Source organism: Alosa alosa, chromosome 23 (assembly GCF_017589495.1).
Source record: "Alosa alosa isolate M-15738 ecotype Scorff River chromosome 23, AALO_Geno_1.1, whole genome shotgun sequence".
Lineage (NCBI taxonomy): Eukaryota > Metazoa > Chordata > Actinopteri > Clupeiformes > Clupeidae > Alosa > Alosa alosa.
Genome location: NC_063211.1, coordinates 24,256,497 through 24,278,982, shown reverse-complemented (window position 1 = coordinate 24,278,982; position 22,486 = coordinate 24,256,497). Strand labels below are relative to the sequence as shown.

Sequence of the window (22,486 nt, the reverse complement as noted above, 5' to 3'; positions counted from 1 at the left end):
CCTCACAGGATTTGCCTTTTTTTTGCTCGAAGGGGACCTATATCTCTTGTGGAACAGCCATGGAACACACACACACACACAAACTGTCATGCAATGTCACTGCAGCATTCAATCGTTATAATTGATCAAGGTCAGGTGACACCAAGACTGAGAACAATCAATACAGATAAATAAGCACCAGCTCTACATTATTACCTCAAGAGCAGCACACAAGCATGCACATACACACACACACACATTTCATGTACAAACATGCATGCATTGTACTCTCTCACACACACAAATATGTACTCCACTATCATTACTGCTATGTAGTAATCACTGAATGTGATTGTTGTCAAAAGGCATGTTATCTGCAGTTCCATATTTTTTAACATCAGTTCTGCACACCCCATTAAGTCAAACGGATCCAAGAACAGGTGACTGTCAAGGGGTTTATTCATGTGCTGAAACAGACTGCAGTGTGCAATATATCTTTTAACACACTTCTATCGCAGGGCTTCTCTTTCTGTACTTTACATACCGGTAACTACATTACTTTGAACATGACTTGTATCAGGAAGCCAAAACTGCCAGTTAAAAAACATGGCTGACAACAAAACAGATTCCGATTCCAATTTTCTGATTTTCAAAGTGGCAGAATGTGCCGGAAAAGCTGTTTTTACGCGAGGGAGATGATCAGTGTCCCAAGGATGGATGGGCCTGTCTCCGGACGTGCTGACTGTCACTCCACCACAGCAGCCGTCGTCCGCACTCTCTCCATCAACACGGAGTGCCTGTCAGCACCCCATTTCAGGAAAATTAAACAAGCTTACCGTAAGCATGCCACCCAAGGGCGGGGTGTGTGTGTGTGTGTGTGTGTGTGTGTGTGTGTGTGTGTGCACTCGCATTGAAATTTGAGTATGTATAGCAATCAGTTAGAAGAGCGGAATCAAGTTTGTGAGTGTGTTTGTGTGTGTGAACTTACATGTCAAATATTTAGTGGCTGAAAACATACATATACAAGGCATAAAAATTGAGCTCACAATGACTAAGGAGGTAGGACTGTGCACATCATTCTCATGTGATATGTGGACGTAGGTGGACTCTGTGCAAGTGGGTGTTGATGGTGTGAATGGGCAGTTGTTGGCATACATCTACTTGTGAGTACAAGAGTCTGCTCCTCCTTGTGCATTTCTATATATGTGTGTATATGAAAGAGAATTTTAAAGCGTGCATGTTTGTGTGTTTACATAACTAGGAAAAGGTGTGTCTGTGCATGTGTTTGTGTAAGCAGGAACAAACGTGTATCTGTGTGTGTGTGTGTGTGTTTATCACAATCGCAATATGAAGCACTGCAATTATCTAATCGCAAAGGCTACAAACAATCGTGCAGTTAATCTTGTCACATTTATGATTTTTGATGATTATGATGCATGCCATCCTCCTTGACTGTGCCACTTCTGAATGACTTGAGTGTGCATAGTGCGTGAGAAGTGGAATTTCTGGAATAATTAACTCAATCCTGACACTGACATTCAAAAATCACAATCGCAATATCTGTCCAAAAAAATCACAATTAGATATTTTTCCCAAATCGTGCTATGTGCATGTGTGTGTATAAGCATACATGAGATGGATAGCCTACAGAGCAGCATCATGAGATGAGTAGTCAGTTTATGCTCTCCTCTTTTTTTTCCTCAGGGAAGCACCCCTCTCATCCCCTTCTCCTCCTCTTCCTCTATCTCTCCATCCTCCCCCTTTGACATGATAATGGGTACAAATTGATAAAGACATTTCACTCATTCCCTGACAACATCCTGACACACAAACACAAACACTCCCTCCTCCTCCTCCCTCCCTCTCTCTCCCTCCTTCTCTTGCTCCCCAGGAGACCGCCCATCAATCACCTGACCCGCCCACCCTGACGCTGCCAGGGACGCGAGCCTCTTTTAATCAGCTAATTCGCTCATTCGCGGTCACCCTGGTGCCCATCACTCGACCGAATAATCCCATCGTCCGGCATGCTTAATCTGCCCTAATGAAGCCCTGATCCACCAATTAGACCCAATCACACCCGCCGAGGAGCGGAGGAGAGCAGCACGAGACACTCTTTTCTCTCTGCCAGTCTTGTCTGCCTAGGCGGCTGAGATGCGGCCGAGATGATGCACTTGGGACAAAGGGGCAAAGAGACAAGGATGCCGATAAGGACAAGGCTGAGGCTTCCGTCTTCATGTTCTGAGACAGTACACACACACACACACACACACACACACACACACACTTCATCAATGTACTCGTGCTCCACACTCACCGACTCCAAATAATAATTTTTCCCCGAGGCCTGAAAAAGGAAATGGTTATGTACACACCTCACAGACAAGGAAGGGAAGAGTTCTGTCCTAATCCGTTCTGATTGTTCAGAATCAATGAAAACCTGCTCAAAACGTGTCAGAAGTATATGGGATGAATGCTCCAACTGACTTGAATATGACCAAAACAGACAGCTGGGAGAGTGACCGAGGGAAAGGCAAGATGATTGAATTCAAGCACGGCCCTCATTTCAATAACACAAGGACCTGCTTTGCATTCACTTTACAAGGCTGCATAATTTTATGATGTGTAAAGTTTGGAGTGTGTATATATATAGAGGGGTGTGTGAGCGCAGGAGGGAGAAAATGCCCTTCCCCAGTTTATACCCGATTTCTTGCATCCATCAGCAATTCCCTCTTGTGTCAGTGAGAGAGTTGTGATGCATTTAAAAGCATCAATAACACCCAACCTGTGTTGACCTGGAGGCAAATAAAAATTATTGATCCCCCCCCCCCCTCCCATCTCACCTCACCCCCCTCCCTCCCTCCAAAAAAGACTTATTGTTGATCTTCAGAGGCACACTTTCATTTAATCACTTGGGGGAAATATAGGTAGATAAATAAATAAAAATGCCTTTGGACCAACGTGTTGCGACAGAGGTAGAGCTCACCTTCGGAGATGAAATTACCTCAAAAGCTGTTGCAAATCAATGGAATCGATGCAATCAACTTAACTGACGCGGCCGGTGCGAAGCTCCCAAAAGGAGCGTTCAATCTCCCTCTGCTGCTAATTGCCCTCATGGGCCACCCCCGTATGTGGCATTTGTACACTTTAATTTAATTACGAAACACCGCTGGTTTCCAAAGGCGTGAGAGTATTAGCTTGGCACGCGTCCATTAATTAAAGCGAAACTTCATTTGATCACCGCAATGCTCCCTAATGAACTCATTATGCATTTTTATCCTAAACATTCAGGACAAACTTGAAGTGGCAAAAAAAAAAAAAGAGTATATAAATCACATTTTTCCAGCCACTCTTCTGGAAAGTAATAGGAAGTAGTTGGCGAGGTTGTTTTAATGGACAACAAATTAAAGGGGCCAAAATGTAACAGGTTTACACTTACCGGTAGTCATAACATTATGCTGGCCCAAACATGAAAAGAGATATCGTCTGTGTATTGCAATACCACATGCTGCCTCTATTACACCACCAGCAAGGCCAAAGCTCAGTGGGACTTCAATCCAGTTTGAATCCTAGACCCTGGTATTTGTTCTTGAAGAAATGAGGGTTGAGGAATTTTGTGTTAAAGTTGTGAGGTGAATGATTTACTCCTAGAAGACGTGGGATGCAGCATTTTATTATAGGCTACCTTCACCTTTTACCTCTGTACTAACTGATCTCACAAGCTCAAAATATGTCATAGGACTTTAATCTTATGATTTCAATTTCCCTGGTGATCCTTTAAAAGCCAGGGATATAGGCTAGGTCATTCAAGCTTCGGCCGATTCCATTTCTGATCTGACATCTGCTGACGCTGTCCCCTTTGACGCGCACAAATGCCCGTGTGGTGCTGAGGTGGACAAGCAGGTATGATTTAAGGACGAGTGTTTACACTGTGGGATCAAAGCCACTCAAGGTTGACCCATAATTCCAGGCTAATTAAATAATTCGCCAATTGATTCATCGCCAAATCAATAAGGAGCCAGATGGTTTATGGTGTGAATGCGGTAAGGCCTACCGTATGGTGAAGGAGGCTGTTACCAACGCTACAGAAAAATAAACACAAAGGCAGGCAGGAGCTCTATACAGGCACTACACACACACACACACACACACACACACAAAATGGCTTTGCCAGTTTGGTGAGTGGTGTAAATCCTGGTTTAGGGGCAAATTTGCCGATTAAATGGGAGTCGGTGTCACCGTGACCTTGTGAAGGAATAACATGACATCATTTAGCATGTGCGCCTAAGACCGCAGAAATACAGGTCCCTAACCAAGAGGGACAGCGGCTGGAGCAGCAGGGGGTCCTGCACTTTGCAGACCATAAACACCGTTTCTGTATAATGAATACAATCCCAGTGGGGTGTTTGGAGTGTGCGTATGTATGAATGGTGCATATGGGTATATTTTTTAATTAAAGTGTCATTTTTCCCCCTGAGTGTTATGTATACAAGTGCAAGTCCACTGTGTGTGTGTGTGTGTGTGTGTGTGTGTGTGTGTGTGTGTGTGTGTGCGTGCGCGTTATGGACAGCAGGTTTATGGTGGCTATTCTGTCTGGGTTGGAAAGTGGAGATGGGTTGGCCATGGAGATTGATTAGGACACAGGGTGAGCAGCAACATCGCTGTGAACTCTGTGACCCGGGTGAGTAGTAAATTTAGGCACCTAAACAGTTTCTCATGATTGTTTCATTTCTCAGTTTGGATGGCAGCACCAGACCTGGTTTGATACTGTACCAATTAACAGCTCATTTTAGTTGACTTGTAATGCACATTTTCTATAGGCCTACATTTCTGATATAATTACATGAATGAATTACATTAGTCTGCTAAACTGTACACAGAGAATAGAAAATGCAATCGAGAACCATTTAGAGTTCTGCTAATGTCCCTGGGTATCTAGGACAGTGGTCCTGTGTCAAGAACCATTTAGAGTTCTGCTAATCTAGAACAGTGGTCCTGTGTCTAGAACCCTTTAGAGTTCTGCTAATATCCCTAGGTATCTAGGACAGTGTCCTGTGTCTAGGACCATTTCCTAGACTGGCTTTTGGCAGAGTAAACCTCTAAAAGGCAAAACATAATTATGGTGGAGCTCTAATGCATGCATATCAAGATGCCACACAGGAACTTTTAGAAAGGGTTGAGTTTTAATTCAGCATTAAAATGTTTCCGTATGTGTATTCTAGTAGCGGCAGAGTTTCAGTTGTGGGGTGTGTCTCCCCCTCGTGGCACAGATGCAACACTGCAGCACACTGAAGAGATGACACAGCAAGTGAAGGCACAGCCCATGTTTCTCACCTGTCTGGCCTAACCTCCAATTCTTTCCACACACATTAATTTCACAACATTTCAGAGAAAACATAATCATAAACCGTGACTATGTTATATCATTAGATTTATGGTTTAATGTGTTCCACAACATTCATTTCCAGACTGACCAGACCGCCAATGCTCTGACCATTCTTTTGATAATGGTACACAGCTCCTGCACTCTTTGTAAAAGCCTAACTTCCGTCAGAAAACATCAGATATCCAGATCAATATGATTAAGTGGTGAGTCATTCAATAAGACTGTCAAAGAAGTTCTCATAATGTAACTTACATGAGAAGTAAAGGCCTTGCAAGTTACCATTTGCGCATACACTTCCTGTGCTCACAATTATATAGAGGACTGAAATGAGTCCTTCAACATATCCATCATGCCCTTGTAGTACAACAGTGAAGAGATGAGTTAGCAGCCTTAATATGCCCAGAATTCTTACTTAAATCAGATGTTTCAATGTTGCAAACACATAAAAGTAATTACAAGTGGAATAAAAGATAACTCACTTCTCTTAATATTTAGAGTAATTCATTCATTCATAATTTGCAAATGCACTCTTTTTTTGTCTGAAAGGCAAATGGCTTTATAATGCCTCATCACACTACATGTGATGCCTTGCATGTGAATCTATGCATGTTTGAGTTTCCTACAAAGCTCATGTATAGTTCCTCACAATTGAGATGACATGTACATGGATTTCACACATTCAAAAACACAGGAAAATATGAACTTGTGCACACACACACACACATATATACACTCACACATGGTATACACAAATATTATAAAAAGCATGAATGCAGCATATCAGTACCTTAAAACAGTAACAAATCCTGAAATAATTTCAGATAAAGATGGAATGACACCAAGGGTCAATGTCACAATCATTCCTCCAGATTAATTACCCTGGGGGTGCAGCTGACTGCACCAGCTTCCTTTTAAAACACTGGCTCTCAACTGCACCTTCAAAACGCTATTTCCCTCTCATCCTGAACCACCTGCAACATGCGTCTCATTCAGTCAGGTCCTAAAGAAGGCTTAAGTAACTGCGCCCCCCATCCAGTGGGCTTTCTCCAAAAGCCACTATAAACCAACAGTGAGTGGCAGTGATCATCGTGTTGATTATTATATAACACAGTGTTTCCCATACATTGACTAATATGTGGCGGGGCACACAAAATCAAAATCGGCCGCCACAGATTAATATTCTATGTTTAATTTAATTTAATTTAAATTAAATATAAGATCAAATCCTTGCATTGCCATTGAGCTGCGCTTTTTAACGTACGCAGCCTTTCCTTACCCCGCCCCGCTCTCTCTCGTAGCCTGCTGCCCCTCTGCATGTGCATTTAACAAAATATTCACGATTGTTGTTGCCACATAGAAGCATTGCATTGCTATTAAATCCGCTTAGCATCGTGACCATGCTGCGCAAATTAGTTCAAAACTGCTGCATTGAAGTTAAAGCAACACCAAAGAGTTTTTTGTACCTTAAAATAATGTTTCCAAAATTCTTTCCATGGTTCATCAACTAGTAACAGGGTGAACGGCACTTCTGCATTCGCTTCGCGGCCCTCTATCGGCTGTAACCACACTATGTAAGTTTGCCAGATCGGGTAGCGGGTTTGTAGTTCGATGGAATGAGACATAAGAAACTACAAATTTGACTTGCATGATGTCGCAATACATCGTACTTTCATAAAATCATGCAACATATTCTACCTTGTCTATGGACATCGTTATTTGCAAAGCCGTTGCTAGATAAACAAATAGCGTGCGTGCGACAGAGGAAAAGTTCTTTGGTGTTGCTTTAACTCTGCTAAGGTCTTATCACAACATAGTAGGCTACATTGAAGAGACTAAACTAAGTTAAGTTATGCAATCAAGCAGTATCTCAAAGCTAACGTTAGAATACTGTTTGGATGTCGAATTTAGCATGCTTAGCCTACTTGCAGCTGCTTGTCAATTTCGTTGAGGGGCTCATTTTATTGACTGACACTGAATGTTTGTAAAATCCCGATGTAAATGGAAAAGTGTTTTCCAAAATTCAAAAGTGCTTGTCCCAAGGAGAAGTACAAACCTTTATTTTAACTATGTAGAAAACGTTGCAGAAAAATGAATTGCATCCACACGTCAGCAGCCTTTTAACTGTGTTACAATTGCAAGGGTTCCCTCACGAACGTCTTAAAGTGACAGGCACTCAATTAGTCCAAGACGATCTTAATTCCCCCCCCAAGTCAGCTACCGCCACAAATTGATCCAATTCTGTGGGAAACACTGTGACAGTTATAGATGTATTATTTTTTATCCCAACATGCTTGTGAGGGTCTCCGTTCATTGCTTAACTAGTGCAGAATAAAGATTAAAGAAAGTGAGAAGTTAAAGGGTTGGACATGAAATCTATCGTCAAATCCTCTCCTCAGATGTGTGCTGTGACTTCCAGGCATGCTCATATGTCCCAATGCAATCTACATGCTAAATAAATGACTAATTTATCCTTCAGCTTCTTGTCTTCAGTCCTACACTAAAATCCATTATTTACTACCCACAGCATCAAGTAGTGCTTCTTTAAGAAGATGTTGGTTGGTACGCTGCTCATCTGTGAATGTATAAAACAGCATGATGTGCCTGTGTGTGTGTGTGTGTGTGTGTGTGTGTGTGTGTGTGTGTTCTGCACGTTCGTATGCCAGGTAAGCTTGAGGTAACCATGAGCACCGTGTCCGGTGGCTTCCCTGGTTGAGGATGAACATCGTGTTTGTCCCAAAGAGAGTGCATAGTCCCGTGAGAGAGAGAGAGAGAGAGAGAGAGAGAGTCCAGAGTCCAAATGAATCGATGTGAGAGAGAACGATAAAGGGAACAAATAGAAGGAGAGAGAGAAAATAGAAATAGAGAAAGAGAGAAAAAGAGAGAGAGAAGAGAGAGAGAGAGATGCAATGTTGCTCCAAGCTTACTCCCTCTTCGGGGCCATCATACCCGGTTGGCGTCGGCTGGCGCTGGGGTGGAGTTCTGGAGGTTCTGGACCTGGTCCAAGACCCAGCTGATGTCAGGCCTCTCCTGTGGGTTAGGCACCATCATGGAGCTCAGGAGGACCTGCAGGCCCTGGGAGTAGCTGTGTGGGGAGAAGACAACAGGAGGACGATTCATATGCAAGTCATGCAGTTCAGAATATGTGTATATCCAGTGTCATGACTGTGGGTGTGTGTGAGAGAGAGTTCATATTTTATTGTGTTTTATCTTAGTTCCACAACAAAAGCCAACCTTCAAGGGAAGCACATTTATTTTGAGAAGAAAAAAAAATAAAGAAATATTTTTCAATAAAAACATATATCTGACAGTTATTGGCAGCTCTAATTCTTTGTAAAGCCTCCCTTTGCCAATAAAATAGCTCTTGGCTCATAGTCTTCTCTTTTAACATCCCATACAGTTAGAGAATACAAAGCAGGGGATTTGAGAGCAGTACTCTTTACAAAATATCTACGGACCGTCCAGATTTTCTCTTGTGCATTCTCCTCCTAAGCTCAACCCTCTATGGGGGTCAGCTGAGGATTCCAAGATAACCATGTGGTAGAAACTTGCTTTTGTGTTCAGAAAACCATTTTTTGCAGTGATCTGGATATACATTTTGGGCCACTGACCTACTGGGTGATCCAATCATGACCGACTTCTAGTGTTTTGGCAGAGCCATCTAGATTTTGATTTAAAATATCCAAATATTTGGTGCAGATATCAATACACTTTGCCCTTATTGGTGTCCTATACTCTTGTCTTTCCTATGTTGAGGAATGACTAGGGCCTTTACTTTTTTTTTTATACCTCAATGAAAGGAAGCGATGGATTACTGTGTGGAATTTTATGACCTCTGATTGCCCTTAAGGAAGAATGGAATTGGAATGGATTTTATTTATGATTTTCTAGGGGCCCAATACATTCTTTGAAGACTCATCTTTACTGGGGGTGCCAATAAATGTGGAGGGCGCAGTATATTAGAATTTTGGTTGACAGGAATTCAAAACTTCAGGTGGGGTTGACAGGGAGTCAACACCTCAGGTAAAGTGAAAAATGAGAAATTGTGTAATTATACAGTGATTAAGATTTCGTAGAGTTAAAAGAGTAGTTTTGCAGAGTTCAAAGAACAGAAGAGAAGAGAAGAGTGCACCTTTTGCATATAGTGGTATACTATTTCACTCTGACAGAACACCCCAATGTCTCTGACCGTTTTTGAGGAGTTCTTGTGGAACTGACCTGCAAGGCTGTGGAATGGTGACAAGGTTCTGAACAGCGAGGGCCACACTATCTCCTTTCTGGAACACCATGTCATACGGCCCCTCCAACATCATCATGCTGTACAGCACACAGCCTAAGGACTAATCACACAGACAACACACGTTGGGCCACTGCCTTGGACCACGTCATCCATCTGATGTAAATACAATACATCTGAGTACTTCATCTTCAATGATGTCTATCAGAACAGTTTAAAGAACATCATCCCTCACAGATGACAAAAATCAATTATTAAACAAATCCATGTGGACATATAAACTTTTTTGTATGTCTTTGATCCTTAAACAAATTCTTAATGATTTCTTTGTTATGTTAAATTGTGTTACCATAATGTAGTATGACATCAATCAGCTCTTTCCATCATTCACTGTCTTCATAATGACGGTCATCCAGGGAATAGAATTTAGAACAAAGACTACACTGTCTGAGCACTTCTATTTTTAGTGCCCCCCTTTTCATGAGCTCATGCTATCCATTCTAAGCTAAGCTTTTGCCGTTACCATGTATGATGTGCAACCACTGATGTAGCTGTAGCTCCCCCAAACACACACATATCTCCTTATGAGCTGTATTCTGTTCAAGGTTTCCGTTTTTCTCTGCCACCATTTCTTTGGTGTTTATCCCTGAAGGAGGTTCAGGCTCTGGGCTCTGTAAAGCATCTTGAGACCATTTCAATTGTTATTGGCACCATGGAAATCAATCAAATTTTACCTGATTGAATTATATTATCAACAGTGTACGTAAACACTGAGGATGACATTCAAAGAACCAAAGAAATCTGCTTGGAAAAATAAAACCAAAAGTTACGTTTGCAAGTCACACACTATTTATCTTCAACCAACCTTGGCCTTTGCCACACCAAGCTTATTCCCTACAAATGACCAAAAATAACCCGTGTGGGAGACCTGACCAGTATTCCATCTGTTCCTGCTAGATAAGATAGGAAGGTGGACCGTCACTTACCCAGATGTCCGTGCGCTCGTCGATGATACACTGGCTCTCCACATTAAACAGCTCAGGCGCCCTGTACGAGATGGTGCACCTCTGAGCTGCCCAGTCCTATGCAAAACCACCAGGGAACACTTTCAGATATACAGTGCCTATCTATGTCCCCTAAAGACTGCACACCTATTCAAATACAGAGCAATGTAGACTAATCTACTGCAAATGCTCCAATGTCAACCTTCTGAGTGTCCACTCGCAGTTCAACCTCACCTGAATGGTCATCGCCTCTCTGGAGCCCCGCACCTCTATGCGGGCCCTGTTCATGGAACCCAGGTCCATTAGAACCGGCCGGTCATTCTCGTCCAGCAGAACGTTTGTGGGCTTCAGGTCTCTGGTGAAGGAGAACGGGGGAAGAAAAATGAAGGACGAGTGACAAGAGGTGAAAACACGGAGAAGGTGGAGCAGGACAGATGAGATAAGGGTGGAGAGGAAAACAGAAAACAGAAATAAGAAGCTTCGACAGATAGGAGGTTGAACAGCCAACAATTGTGCAGGGCTGAATTTGTGACAATACTTTTCCAGTGCTAACTGATTGGAGGTTTTTATTCTTTTGCAAGAACTAAAGTAAAACAGAATGAATGAGATTTAATAGATGCTTTCATCCAAAGCATCAGGGACTCACAATGGCAGGTTTGGGTTTTGAACCTGGGCAAACCATTTCTCATGCTGCCACTGCTATAACCCCAAGTGTGTAATTGTGGTGTAATTGTGGCTGGAAGCAGGCAGTAGAAAGGGGGAAGGATACCTGTATGAATAGCCTTGGTCGTGGATGTGTGTATGTGTGTGTGTGTGTGTGTGTGTAAAGGGACCATCGTACCTGTGTGCGCAGCCTCGGTTGTGGATGTGTGTGTGTGTGTGTGTGTAAAAAAACCATCGTACCTGTGTGCGTAGCCTCAGTCGTAGATGTGTGTGTGTGTGTGTGTGTGTGTGTGTAAAGGGACCATCGTACCTGTGTGCGTAGCCTCGGTCGTGGATGTGTGTGTGTGTGTGTGTGTGTGTAAAGGGACCATCGTACCTGTGTGCGTAGCCTCGGTCGTGGATGGCCTTGAGGCCGTCACAGATCCCCCTCAGGATGTAGATGATGCGACTCTCTGGCATGGAACTGCTCTTGTCCCTCAACTTCTCCAGTGCTGACCACAGGCTTCCCTTCTACACACACACACACTTTTATTTTATTCATATTCATATCATGGCAGAATCCAAATATCCACAGAAACACAGACACTCACATCAGGATCGCCCTATTCTTACTTTCATTCTTCCACACAATTTCACACTTTTGAAACTCAGTTAATATCTTATCAGAAAGTTGAATCATTTCTACCAAATGGGCATCAAAAGAGGCCATCACTTATGCAGAGCTGAGGGAGACAAGCTTTGAATCTAATATTAGAGATCCAAGATATGCTCAACACACACACACACACACTTTCATCTTTCTTAGTAGCTTCAGTCTACTTGATCTGCTGTGACGAGTAGACACACACAAACACACAGCTAAAGATCACATTCTGCTTTACTCACACACAGAAATTCACACATTTCAGTCACTTTATTTACTCTTAGCACAGCCTCTGTACTCACACTGAGCGGGCGGGCGGACACGCGGACAACACACACACACACACACACACACACACACACACACACACACACACACTTAAACAATTAATTCAAAACAGTCTCAAAAGTCTCAAAGGGCCTTTGATGTACAACAGAAATACACCCAAACACACACGTGTACACCAGGCAGGGCTCAACGTTGGTTGCCACCTTGGCAACCAGGCATGAGGTAACAATTTGGTATACAATTTTGGAACACTTGGAACAATTTGATAGCCAAATGCAACAGGGCAACCATTAATGTTGAGCCCTAGTGTACACAGTCACGCAAACACACCCACATCAAAACGCATGACTCAGTCGCACACACACTCTCTCACACACACACACACACACACACACTCTGAAACTCACGCTGACGTAGGGCAGCAGCAGCCAGGCCTCCGTCTTGCCGGCGCGCTCCACAAAGGCATGCCCGGTGAGGCGCAGGACGTTGGGGTGGTCGAAGAGGCGGTGCATCTCCACCTCCGTCTGCGCCTCTTGCCGGCCCTCGCGGTCGTGGCACAGGATGCGCTTGAGCGCGTAGAAGCGCCCGTCGTGTGCGCCCTCCACCAGGTCCACGTAGCTGAAGCCGCTGGAGGAGGGGCAGACATGGGGGGGGATGCAGAGGTGAGACATGACATGGCATACCAAACAGGGCAGGACAGAGACCAGGAGGAGACAGGTGGGGAGACAAAAGATATGTTGTGCCCCCCCTCACCCCCACTTAGTACGTAGGCTATTGACAGCTAGCTTTAAAAGGAAGGTGAAGAATAAGACAGACAAAAAACAGCAACAGGACAAACACAGACACACACACACAAAAGGTTGCAGAAGTGACAGCCAGACAAAGAATGATGGAACAACAGGAATGTAGCAATCGGAGAGAGAGAGAGAGATAGAGAGAGAGAAGCATAACAACTCACCCCTCATCTAGCTTCTGGATGAAGTAGTATTTCTTGTTGTCGATGGTAATGGTCCCTCGAGAGCAAATACACAGAGCCTGTCCCATCGTCTCAGGGGCATTTCGTGGCAAGCTGACCAGGGGGAGAGGACCAGCACTGGGCCAGAAGATAGAACATCCACTGCTATTGACAGAACCTCTCTGGAGCATCCTCACACTCTCACTGACTGTAGCAAGGCTAAAATAACACTGGATAGATACAATCTACCATTTAACAGCACAGGGGCTATAACTTCTTCAAGACTGTATGACGTCTAAGATCTTCACTCGGTTCATTCTGTCGTTGGAAAAACAAGACAGTACGCACTCTGGGACTATTGGGTCGTGTCGTAGGGCTGCCTTAATTATTCAAGGAATGAACCAACGTCAGACTGCAAGGGTTTACCCCAACCGGTGAAAAAACGATGCAGAGCGATGGCTCATCGCATCAAAACCGGACCTGTTCCTCATTGGTTTAGAGCCAGTGACGTTCGTTGGTGCATTGGTACTTCGACAGTGAATTAATCCATCGATTCTGGCTCAACGTATGGGCTGCAGCTAGTAATAGAACAACTACAAACAATTGCGGACATATTTACGATTAGAAAAAGGCAACTCAAACGAGCTAAAGTATCGTGAAATTCGAAAAGCTACGTGGCACATAATGGTACAAACGGGACCGTAAAGACGCCTTACAAGTGTAGCATAGCCTAATGCGAGAAGACATTGAGAAGCGGCAAAGTATTTAAAGTTGAGCTTGACACAAAGGTTCCTTATTGCATTTAATGTATTCGGGCGTCTTTGTGATTGCAGCATTCGGCATCAATATTTAACTTACAGAAATAGTTTACCTTAGAGAGGAAGCTTTCTGTCGGTCCTCCAAGCGCTTTTATCCAGCCTTTCTCCCACACGTCCACACTACTTCCGTGTACATCAGACGTAAAATGTGACGCAGCTGCAGCCACAATTAACCCCTTCACCGCTAAATATGCAAGTAGGCGTCATCCCATGTACCAAATGTAACATGTCTATGATGTAACCAGCCCCAATACGTCAGGTCCATATAAGTCATAATGTAACAAATAAAATAATGAAAGCTATACGGTTGTTCTACAGGTGGGAGAGTGACACTAAATATGTCCACCTTTATAAGCTACATTTTGTGTAGGATTGCAAAGCTATGACCAAGACAAACGTCCTGTTTTGACTATGATCCTATTTACAGTGTATGTGTATTTGTATATTATTATTCATGAATGAAGACTGACATGACAAAGTGCAAAATGAGTGACCATTTTAAAACATTTTATTTACAAAGCCAAGACACCCCTCATAGCAAGTTGGTTCTGCACAACTTGTTTTTTTCAAAAATAATTTATAAATGGGCATTACTGATAAGACAAACAGAAATTGCACACAACAATGACTGTAGTTTACACTAACAGCTTACTTCTTGCAAAGTTCGCAACCTCAAAGGCCCCATACATTGGTCAAAAGGCATTTTATTTTCAATGCAGGAAAGATGGGATTTGATTTCTGAACATTTCACCACTGGTCAAGTAACACCATACAAGCTTATTATTCAAGTTTAATAATAGAAAAGGGAAGACCTTTTTATAATAGGTCAAATATAAAATAAAAATGACATGGAAATAGGGTACAGCCTTGCATATAACACACTGTGTGTGATGTATTGACAAGACAGTAGCTTGCTTTCTTTGGTAATGGTGAGGATGAGATGGGAAACTGGAGACTGTACATCTCCAAAATGGCCAAACTGTGCAGTAGTAACCTCCCAGTGCTATGAAAGCAGAGATGGAACTGATCCATGACTGTCATGGGATGCCCGCTTGAATATCAGACGTCACTAATATTCTTCTCCCTCCTCATCCTCCTCGAAGGAGTCAACGCCCACTTCTTCGTAATCCTTCTCCAGGGCGGCCATGTCTTCTCTGGCCTCAGAGAACTCGCCCTCCTCCATGCCCTCTCCCACATACCAATGCACGAAGGCGCGCTTGGCGTACATCAGGTCAAACTTGTGGTCCAGACGGGCCCAGGCCTCAGCAATAGCTGTGGTGTTGCTGAGCATGCACACGGCCCTTTGCACTTTGGCCAGGTCTCCGCCGGGCACCACTGTTGGAGGTTGGTAGTTGATGCCCACCTTGAAGCCAGTGGGGCACCAGTCCACAAACTGGATGCTCCTCTTGGTCTTGATGGCGGCAATGGCAACGTTTACGTCCTTGGGGACGACGTCTCCACGGTAGAGCAGGCAGCAGGCCATGTATTTGCCGTGGCGCGGGTCACACTTCACCATCTGGTTGGCGGGCTCAAAGCAAGAGTTGGTGATCTCAGCCACAGACAGCTGTTCATGGTAGGCCTTCTCGGCAGAGATGACAGGGGCGTAGGTGGCCAGGGGGAAGTGGATGCGGGGGTAGGGCACCAGGTTGGTCTGGAACTCGGTCAGGTCAACATTCAGAGCACCGTCGAAACGCAGGGAGGCCGTGATAGAGGAGACAATCTGGCTGATCAGCCTGTTCAGGTTGGTGTAAGAGGGACGCTCAATGTCCAAGTTGCGACGGCAGATGTCGTAGATGGCCTCGTTGTCTACCATGAAGGCACAGTCGGAGTGCTCCAGGGTTGTGTGGGTGGTCAGGATGGAGTTGTAAGGCTCTACAACAGCAGTGGAAACCTGGGGTGCTGGGTAAATGGCAAATTCAAGCTTGGACTTCTTCCCAAAGTCAACAGAGAGGCGCTCCATCAGCAGGGAGGTGAAGCCTGAGCCGGTGCCCCCACCAAAGCTGTGGAACACCAAGAAACCTTGGAGCCCTGTGCACTGATCAGCCTGTAAAAACACAGGAGAATGTTTTCCACACGTTTTACACAGGATAGCATTTTATTAGATTTTAAGGAGACTTTTTATTTTTTTTATATGGTAGATCGTTCACTCTCACAAACAAAAAGCCTTTGTCTGATAATTATCCAGAGTTTCCTGTGGGATTTTCCATAATGAGTTAGGGGAAATAATGTTAGCCAGACTGGTAAAGGATCAAATCAGTGTCAACAGTAGAATACTTAAATTATGTCCTAATCAAAGTAAATAAACTCTGAAGTCTCTCAAATTCTTACACATGCAAAGATTTTTTTTTTACATTACCAGTTTACGGATGCGGTCTAGTACTGAGTCGATAATCTCCTTGCCGATGGTGTAGTGCCCACGGGCGTAGTTATTCGCTGCGTCCTCCTTCCCAGAGATGAGCTGTTCAGGGTGGAACAACTGACGGTAGGTGCCTGTACGAACTTCATCTGAAAAGAACATTTCCACATGCTTTACATTACAATTGATTAATTTAGCAGACTCTTTAAACCAAACGGGCTTCTGGGAGAGGTGTACAGATGGAGATATGTGTCAATATTTGTGTTCAAACCCATGACCCTGGTATTTACATCTTGCTCCAATGGTGAAGCAACACAAACAGGCTGCACTGTCTACAATGTAATTTGTTTCATGTAAAATATTGCCCATTATTTCTCCTACTCATTTAATTCATTCAAATGTTGTGTGAATGTACAAACTACAGTCTTACCAATCACTGTTGGCTCCAGGTCGACAAAGATGGCACGTGGCACATATTTCCCAGCACCCGTATCACTGAAGAAGGTGGTAAAGGAGTCATCATGGCCGCCGACAGGCTTGTTGCTGGGCATCTGGCCATCAGGCTGGATGCCATGCTCCAGACAGTAGAGCTCCCAGCAGGTGTTGCCCATCTGAACGCCTGCCTGGCCCACATGAACTGAGATACACTCACGCTGTGGAGACAGGAAAGACAGAGATGAGAACACCTGCAGCTTCATTTGATTTAGCATCACTTTTGCACTAGCATAGTCCAGGGAATTATTTAAATCTTACATACTACTGGGTCAGCCTAAATGACACAATAACGTTTCTACTGCAAATTACAATAGAATTTCCCAATGAAACTTTTATTCACAAATAAAATGCATTATTGTAAATGTATCAAGGCACTACACTGGGCTATTAGAGATCCTTTACTTTGCACTAGTTTGAATAAGATACATACGAGTGTGGATATATTAGCAGGATTTGTAAAGATCTGGGTAGCCCAGTTACTCCAATGTAGGTCTGAGAACATTACGTAACCTTAATTAAATCTCCAACCTAGACATACCCTGACCTTGCACATTTGATGAATGATTCTTAGTCTTAAACAACTCACAGTAACCTTACTTTGTGGTGAATGCATTTGGATGATTGAAAATGGATATGTATACAGATGTGTAGGTGTTATATTTCCAGATAAATTTGCATTTTACAATACATGGGAGCTTGTAAACCAGCCATGTCCAAAATATCAGTTTAATTCCCAACAGTTCAATGAACTGCCTTGCATAATATTTGCACAGGCAAGGGTCATAGCCTCATTTGATAGACCTCCAGCTCTGGCTGACTGTATTGGTAGCAAACCATGCAGAAATACAACGCATCAGACATCACAAGGTCAGTTACGCAATCGCTTAACTATGGCAACTCAGCTGGTTTTCTGGCCCTAGAGGCCTTGGCAGAGTGACACAGTATTGTGCAGTGGCATCTCGTTACCCACAGATGGCAGTACAATTAGGTGAGAACAGTCTTTAGTTGTTGCACAGTTTATAGTTGAGTGACAGCTACAGCTGACAGGTGAGTATTTGGTAGGGCTAAAGCCTAAGGCTGCCTAGCATGTCAGGCCCCTTCATTGTGACGCTGACCAAACAAATCTTTGCCTGGCACGCTGCCTTTGTAAAGACAGAGAGAAATGCCACATCCTTGTTTTGCCAACAGAATTGGTTTAGATAGGACATTATGCATTTCCTTAAGAAAGATTCCTGTAGCACTGTACTTAATATAGATTGACATTATTTTGCCATTCATGTTTACACTTGTACTTTACCAAGCTTGTTATGCTTGATATGGAATTATCAGGTATACCCTCACATACCTCAGAGTAATTGGCATGTTGACAACAAGTCCATATCAAAGTTGAACAGGACCAACGCCCTACAGTGGAATTTTAAGCATCTTACTTAAAAAAGGTCAGGTGGAAATTGCAAACACACCATGAAGAGCATCAACACTCCTTGCTTACACTCCTATCTGTAAAAGGGCAAATTGAGCAAAGGCGGAGCTAGTCTGTCCTGTTTTATATGGTGATGGAGAGAAATAGTGCAGACAGCCAAAGGTCAACAATGGCAACACTGCAGCTCAAAAAATAAAGGATTATTTTCTGAATACTGGGCAGAGGACAGAAATCTGTGAATGACCAGTGCATCACAATGATGTGAGTGCCAGTTCACATCTGTACCCTTAGCGGCACATCATCAAAAACAGTCACCCAGTAACACCACAGTGCTATGAATAGTGCTGCAGTGTATGCTGTGGTTGCTGGAATCTGTGTCTACACCTCCAGGATGTGCCCTACTTTATCCCAGGAAGGGCACCTCGGCCCACACGCAAGCCCACACCAAAGCCCTCGTGTCGGACACACTGCGCTCCTGAATTCCCCTCTCCCGGGGGTTGGGGCAACTATTTTTACCCAGCTATTCCAGCCCCACTGTTAGTCCGACAGGTCACAAAGGGACTGGTGGGGTGATTGAGGATGGCATAGGGACATGAGACCATGGGAATGCCTTGTATGGGCATGACTGCCAGGTCAGCAAGTCTATTTATGGGTACTACCATGGCCCCTTCAACACAAACCCTCCTATCCTTTTCTTCCCCATAGCCTACTGACCTAGCAACCTTACTCTGTATGTGCTAACAACCATCCAACCTGATGACATTTGGGACCTTCAAAGAAGAATCTGCCCATCTCGTGCTGCTGCGGCAACAGGCATCCTCATCGGGCAGAGAGGCCACTGCAGCCACTGGACCGCATGAGGACAAAGCCCAGTGACTCGGCACAAAATCCAATACTGCAGGCTCAGTGCAATGATGCTGCATTAAAGGCATGGACATTTAAAGCAAAACATCGATATCAGGAGAGCTGAAAAGCAATTCACTGATAAACATTCTCATTTTTAATGGAGCAGTCTGTGTAGAGACTGCAATTAGATAAACCAGTTTCATACAAGACAGGAGTGTGAACCAAACCCATTCTGAAATTAATTTGAAACTGATTAAAGAACACATAAAGGTGCACTGTAATCAGTGATTGCTGTATGCCGATGTGTCAGATAGGCCATTGTTAATGGATAACCTGTTCCACTCACAGCCACTTCATGAACCTACATTCTGTAGTCGTATGATGTTTGCATGTCTGTCCACTGTGGATCTTGGTTTCAGCGACGTGACATGACGTGCTCAAAAACTGCTTAAAATGTTATCACTTGGCTGTGAATATTCACAACACACTTGGCGGTGACAGCACAAAATTGTGCTTTGGGGTCTAATGGCTGTTAGAACTAACAAACTGTCTTTTGAGTTCTTCTGTTTGCCATTTCCTGCTCGCTCCCCACTACTTGAGGTGTGCTAAAAAAAATGGTCTCCAAAGTGCAAACTCAGACCCATAAACAGTGTGAAACACTTGTCTTTGCAATTCAACACAAACAAAATGACTTCCTCACCCACAACCCCCTTCCCCCCCTTAAAGCTGAAAGAGTTAAAAACATTCCAGCCACTCTCTCTGATCCTGTGGCAATCTCCAATCATGTGTTCAGAGGAAGGGTGGTGGGTGGCTTGAGGGAGGGGGTGTCCGGGATACCACAAGGAAGGACTTAGGAACCCACATGTTGAACTGATCAACATGTTACAGTGGGGCTTATGGATTATTAAAGAACTATTTCACTGAGTAGTTAAGCACCAAGTGCCCTTTAAACAACAAAACCCAGGCACTCAGTCTGATGGGGAAGCTTGCTTATCCCTCAGGGCTTGGCTGCTCTCCAGGAGCACATCAATTCAGTGTTGCTTATAACCAGCAGTTATTTAAAAATACATCTATACAGAGGGAATATGTAACTGAAGCACAGCTATGATGAAAAGGTTCGACATCAACATAAATCCAGACTAAAGACTAATGAGATGGTGTCAAAGGGGATGTTTCAATGTTTATGCTTCTCCTGTATTTGCTCTAACTGTTCAGCTATATCCTTCCTTATGTTCATATGCATTTGAGAAAATAGAAATAACTGCCCTCTCCAAGCAAAGGAACAACACAGGTCCTGAGCCACATCAGCATTTCAGACGTCTGTGCCAGGGCAGCAAATAAACACACCCATAATCGCACCACGACCTAAGTTGTAAACGCCCTCTTCAAAAGACGTCTCCATGCAGTTTAACTGAAACCATACCATAGCTTGTCAATCAACTAACAACTTGTCTGCAGTGTTTTCTCTGAGAGAAATAATGAAAAACTAAATAATTTCAAGGCAAACGATTGTGGGAAAACAGCGCCACCATTGGTCTTGTAGGCACTTTGTCTTTGTGGTGCAGGGGAAAAAATGGACACTCAATATAAGTGATGCGTCATTGGCGCGAGAAGGACGAATCTGCGTAGGCTACAAGCTTAGGCTACGGCATCGCACCAAGTTACAGGGCCAAATATGACTAACTATTCTATTCAAACACTATGACGCATGTGCTTATAGGCTGTAGGCTATAGGCTGACGAACATATTTTTTTCCCGGAAAACAAAGATGTCATTAGAATTTGCGCGCGCAGAATTATTTTTTATTTTTTATTAACAATTTAGTATGCCTAACCAAAAATTACAAGTAGATCACGTCACATTCGCTTGTGTCAAACAAGGCTACTTTGGAAACTATAACCAAATTATGTTAATACGTCGTTACAAAGTTATTTTTTGCGGAAACAGATTTGATGGCGCCCGCCTTTTTAAATGAACAGAAGCAAATGAATAGACTGGCGAATGAAATAGAAAACAGGTCTCTTACCATGTTGCTTGATTGATTCTGTAGATATTAGGATAACGTCGTGGTTTGTTTAAGCTCTATAACTTCTCACTGCGCGCCTGCAATGTGGTTTGCGTGAGACAGTCCTACTCTGACTCGGCATGAGTTCGTTTTTATACCTAGCCTACCTTACAGGCGCTGGGGGAGGGACTAGACACTCCTCAGCACTCAAAACTCAATTTTCATTCGGTGAACAGATATACAGCATCGCAACACGATTTCATTCTCCGGGTAGGTTCCGGTTTAAATTTAATAGGCTAATGAAAGCTACTTTATTCACAGCCGCAACAACATTAGTGTTTTTTTTTAATTAGTCTATGGGCAATCCATTTCTGATGTTTTGACCATTTGTGTCGCACATTTCGCTCCACATGTGGCAACCCACTACTCTCGACCGGACACCATGACTGTGGCACACAGCAGTCAAATCCAAAAGTCGTTGGACTATGATAACAGTGAGCTTTCCAGTAGGCTAAGCTTGAAGGATCATGTGATGACACTATCCCTGATAATATCACCTAACGTTAAATTAGCCTATGCCGCCCGTAAGCCTATAAGCCAAGTTGTCCTCGCCCCGATAGAGTGTCAAAAGAGTTTATAACCGCTTCGCTCGATTTAGGCTACCATATTCACATTATTGGTCACCAACTCGGTCCTAGTTGTCTATATCACCGGATTTGGAGCAGAATCTGGTTACTAGATATTTTTTTCACTCTTTGGAGGGACGGTGCTTAAATGTTTTGCTTGATTAGAGGTCAGGGTGCGCACTTGCACAAACACGCGCGCACACAGGAAGAGGAAGAGGATGATTGACTTGAGGACACCGGAGGACACCCGGGAAGTTCGCTTTGATTTATTTCATTTTTACTTCCCAATAGATAAATGAATGAATAAAGTAAGGGATTGTTTAATTTATGGCTACATCAAACCAGAAGAAGGCTAACCATCCATTCCCCATGTGTAGCCTATTCCCGGCCTTTCTATCCTTTCTATATTTAGTCCATAGCTTGGCTACAGTGATTTAAACATTATATGCTACCATATAATTTTGTTTTGGTCCAAGAAAGACACGTTGCAAGGAGTCTGAAAGCAGTCTTAATGACAGGCCTACATTTTCAATGTGCATTGGCCCTTATTAGGCGCAGTTAGGCCTAGGCTACAATGTTGCAGTTTTGAAATAATATAGCCTATTTAGGCTACTTCAATAGAATAAGCACTATCAGCAGTACAACTGCGAAAGTTCCAATAATATTATATATAATATAATATAATATTATATTATAGTTGTTATTTATTATGAGTCTATAATGCCACAGTTGCATCGCGATCTAAACATAAAAGGATAATAAACATGT

The 22,486-nt window shown here is 43.4% G+C and overlaps 2 protein-coding genes across 3 annotated transcripts; both read right to left on the bottom strand.

Moving 5' to 3' along the window:
* Nucleotides 1–7,573: 7,573 nt before the first annotated feature.
* stk16 (serine/threonine kinase 16) lies at nucleotides 7,574–14,106 on the bottom strand. Of its 2 annotated transcripts, XM_048234845.1 has the most exons (8): nucleotides 14,021–14,106; nucleotides 13,153–13,287; nucleotides 12,602–12,821; nucleotides 11,640–11,773; nucleotides 10,835–10,955; nucleotides 10,583–10,678; nucleotides 9,578–9,699; nucleotides 7,574–8,444 (listed from the first exon to the last, which is right to left on the bottom strand). In XM_048234845.1, exons 2-8 carry the CDS (start codon nucleotides 13,236–13,238, stop codon nucleotides 8,303–8,305), a joined length of 921 nt encoding a protein of 306 aa, XP_048090802.1. In that variant the 5' UTR covers nucleotides 13,239–13,287; nucleotides 14,021–14,106; the 3' UTR covers nucleotides 7,574–8,302. The 2 variants fall into 2 exon arrangements, with proteins under 2 accessions (XP_048090802.1, XP_048090801.1); XM_048234844.1 differs by lacking the exon at nucleotides 14,021–14,106 and having other exon boundaries at nucleotides 13,153–14,005.
* A 351-nt stretch (nucleotides 14,107–14,457) lies between these two features.
* On the bottom strand, nucleotides 14,458–21,264 carry tuba8l2 (tubulin, alpha 8 like 2). Its single transcript, XM_048234733.1, has 4 exons — nucleotides 21,114–21,264; nucleotides 16,754–16,976; nucleotides 16,324–16,472; nucleotides 14,458–16,011 (listed from the first exon to the last, which is right to left on the bottom strand). The coding sequence occupies exons 1-4, from the start codon at nucleotides 21,114–21,116 to the stop codon at nucleotides 15,037–15,039; spliced, it is 1,350 nt and encodes a 449-aa protein (XP_048090690.1). The 5' UTR covers nucleotides 21,117–21,264; the 3' UTR covers nucleotides 14,458–15,036.
* Between the last annotated feature and the right edge of the window lie 1,222 nt (nucleotides 21,265–22,486).

Coding starts and splice junctions, on each gene's coding strand:
- tuba8l2 (XM_048234733.1), bottom strand. Junction 16,473..16,753: donor CCTGGAGCCAACAGTGATTG/GTAAGACTGTAG, acceptor TGTTCTTTTCAG/ATGAAGTTCGTACAGGCACC. Junction 16,012..16,323: donor TAGACCGCATCCGTAAACTG/GTAATGTAAAAA, acceptor GTGTTTTTACAG/GCTGATCAGTGCACAGGGCT.
- stk16 (XM_048234844.1), bottom strand. CDS start 13,340: ATGCTCCAGAGAGGTTCTGTCAATAGCAGTGGATGTTCTATCTTCTGG. Junction 10,956..11,639: donor GACCGAGGCTACGCACACAG/GTACGATGGTCC, acceptor CTCCTTCACCAG/AGACCTGAAGCCCACAAACG. Junction 10,679..10,834: donor GAGAGGCGATGACCATTCAG/GTGAGGTTGAAC, acceptor GGTTTTGCATAG/GACTGGGCAGCTCAGAGGTG.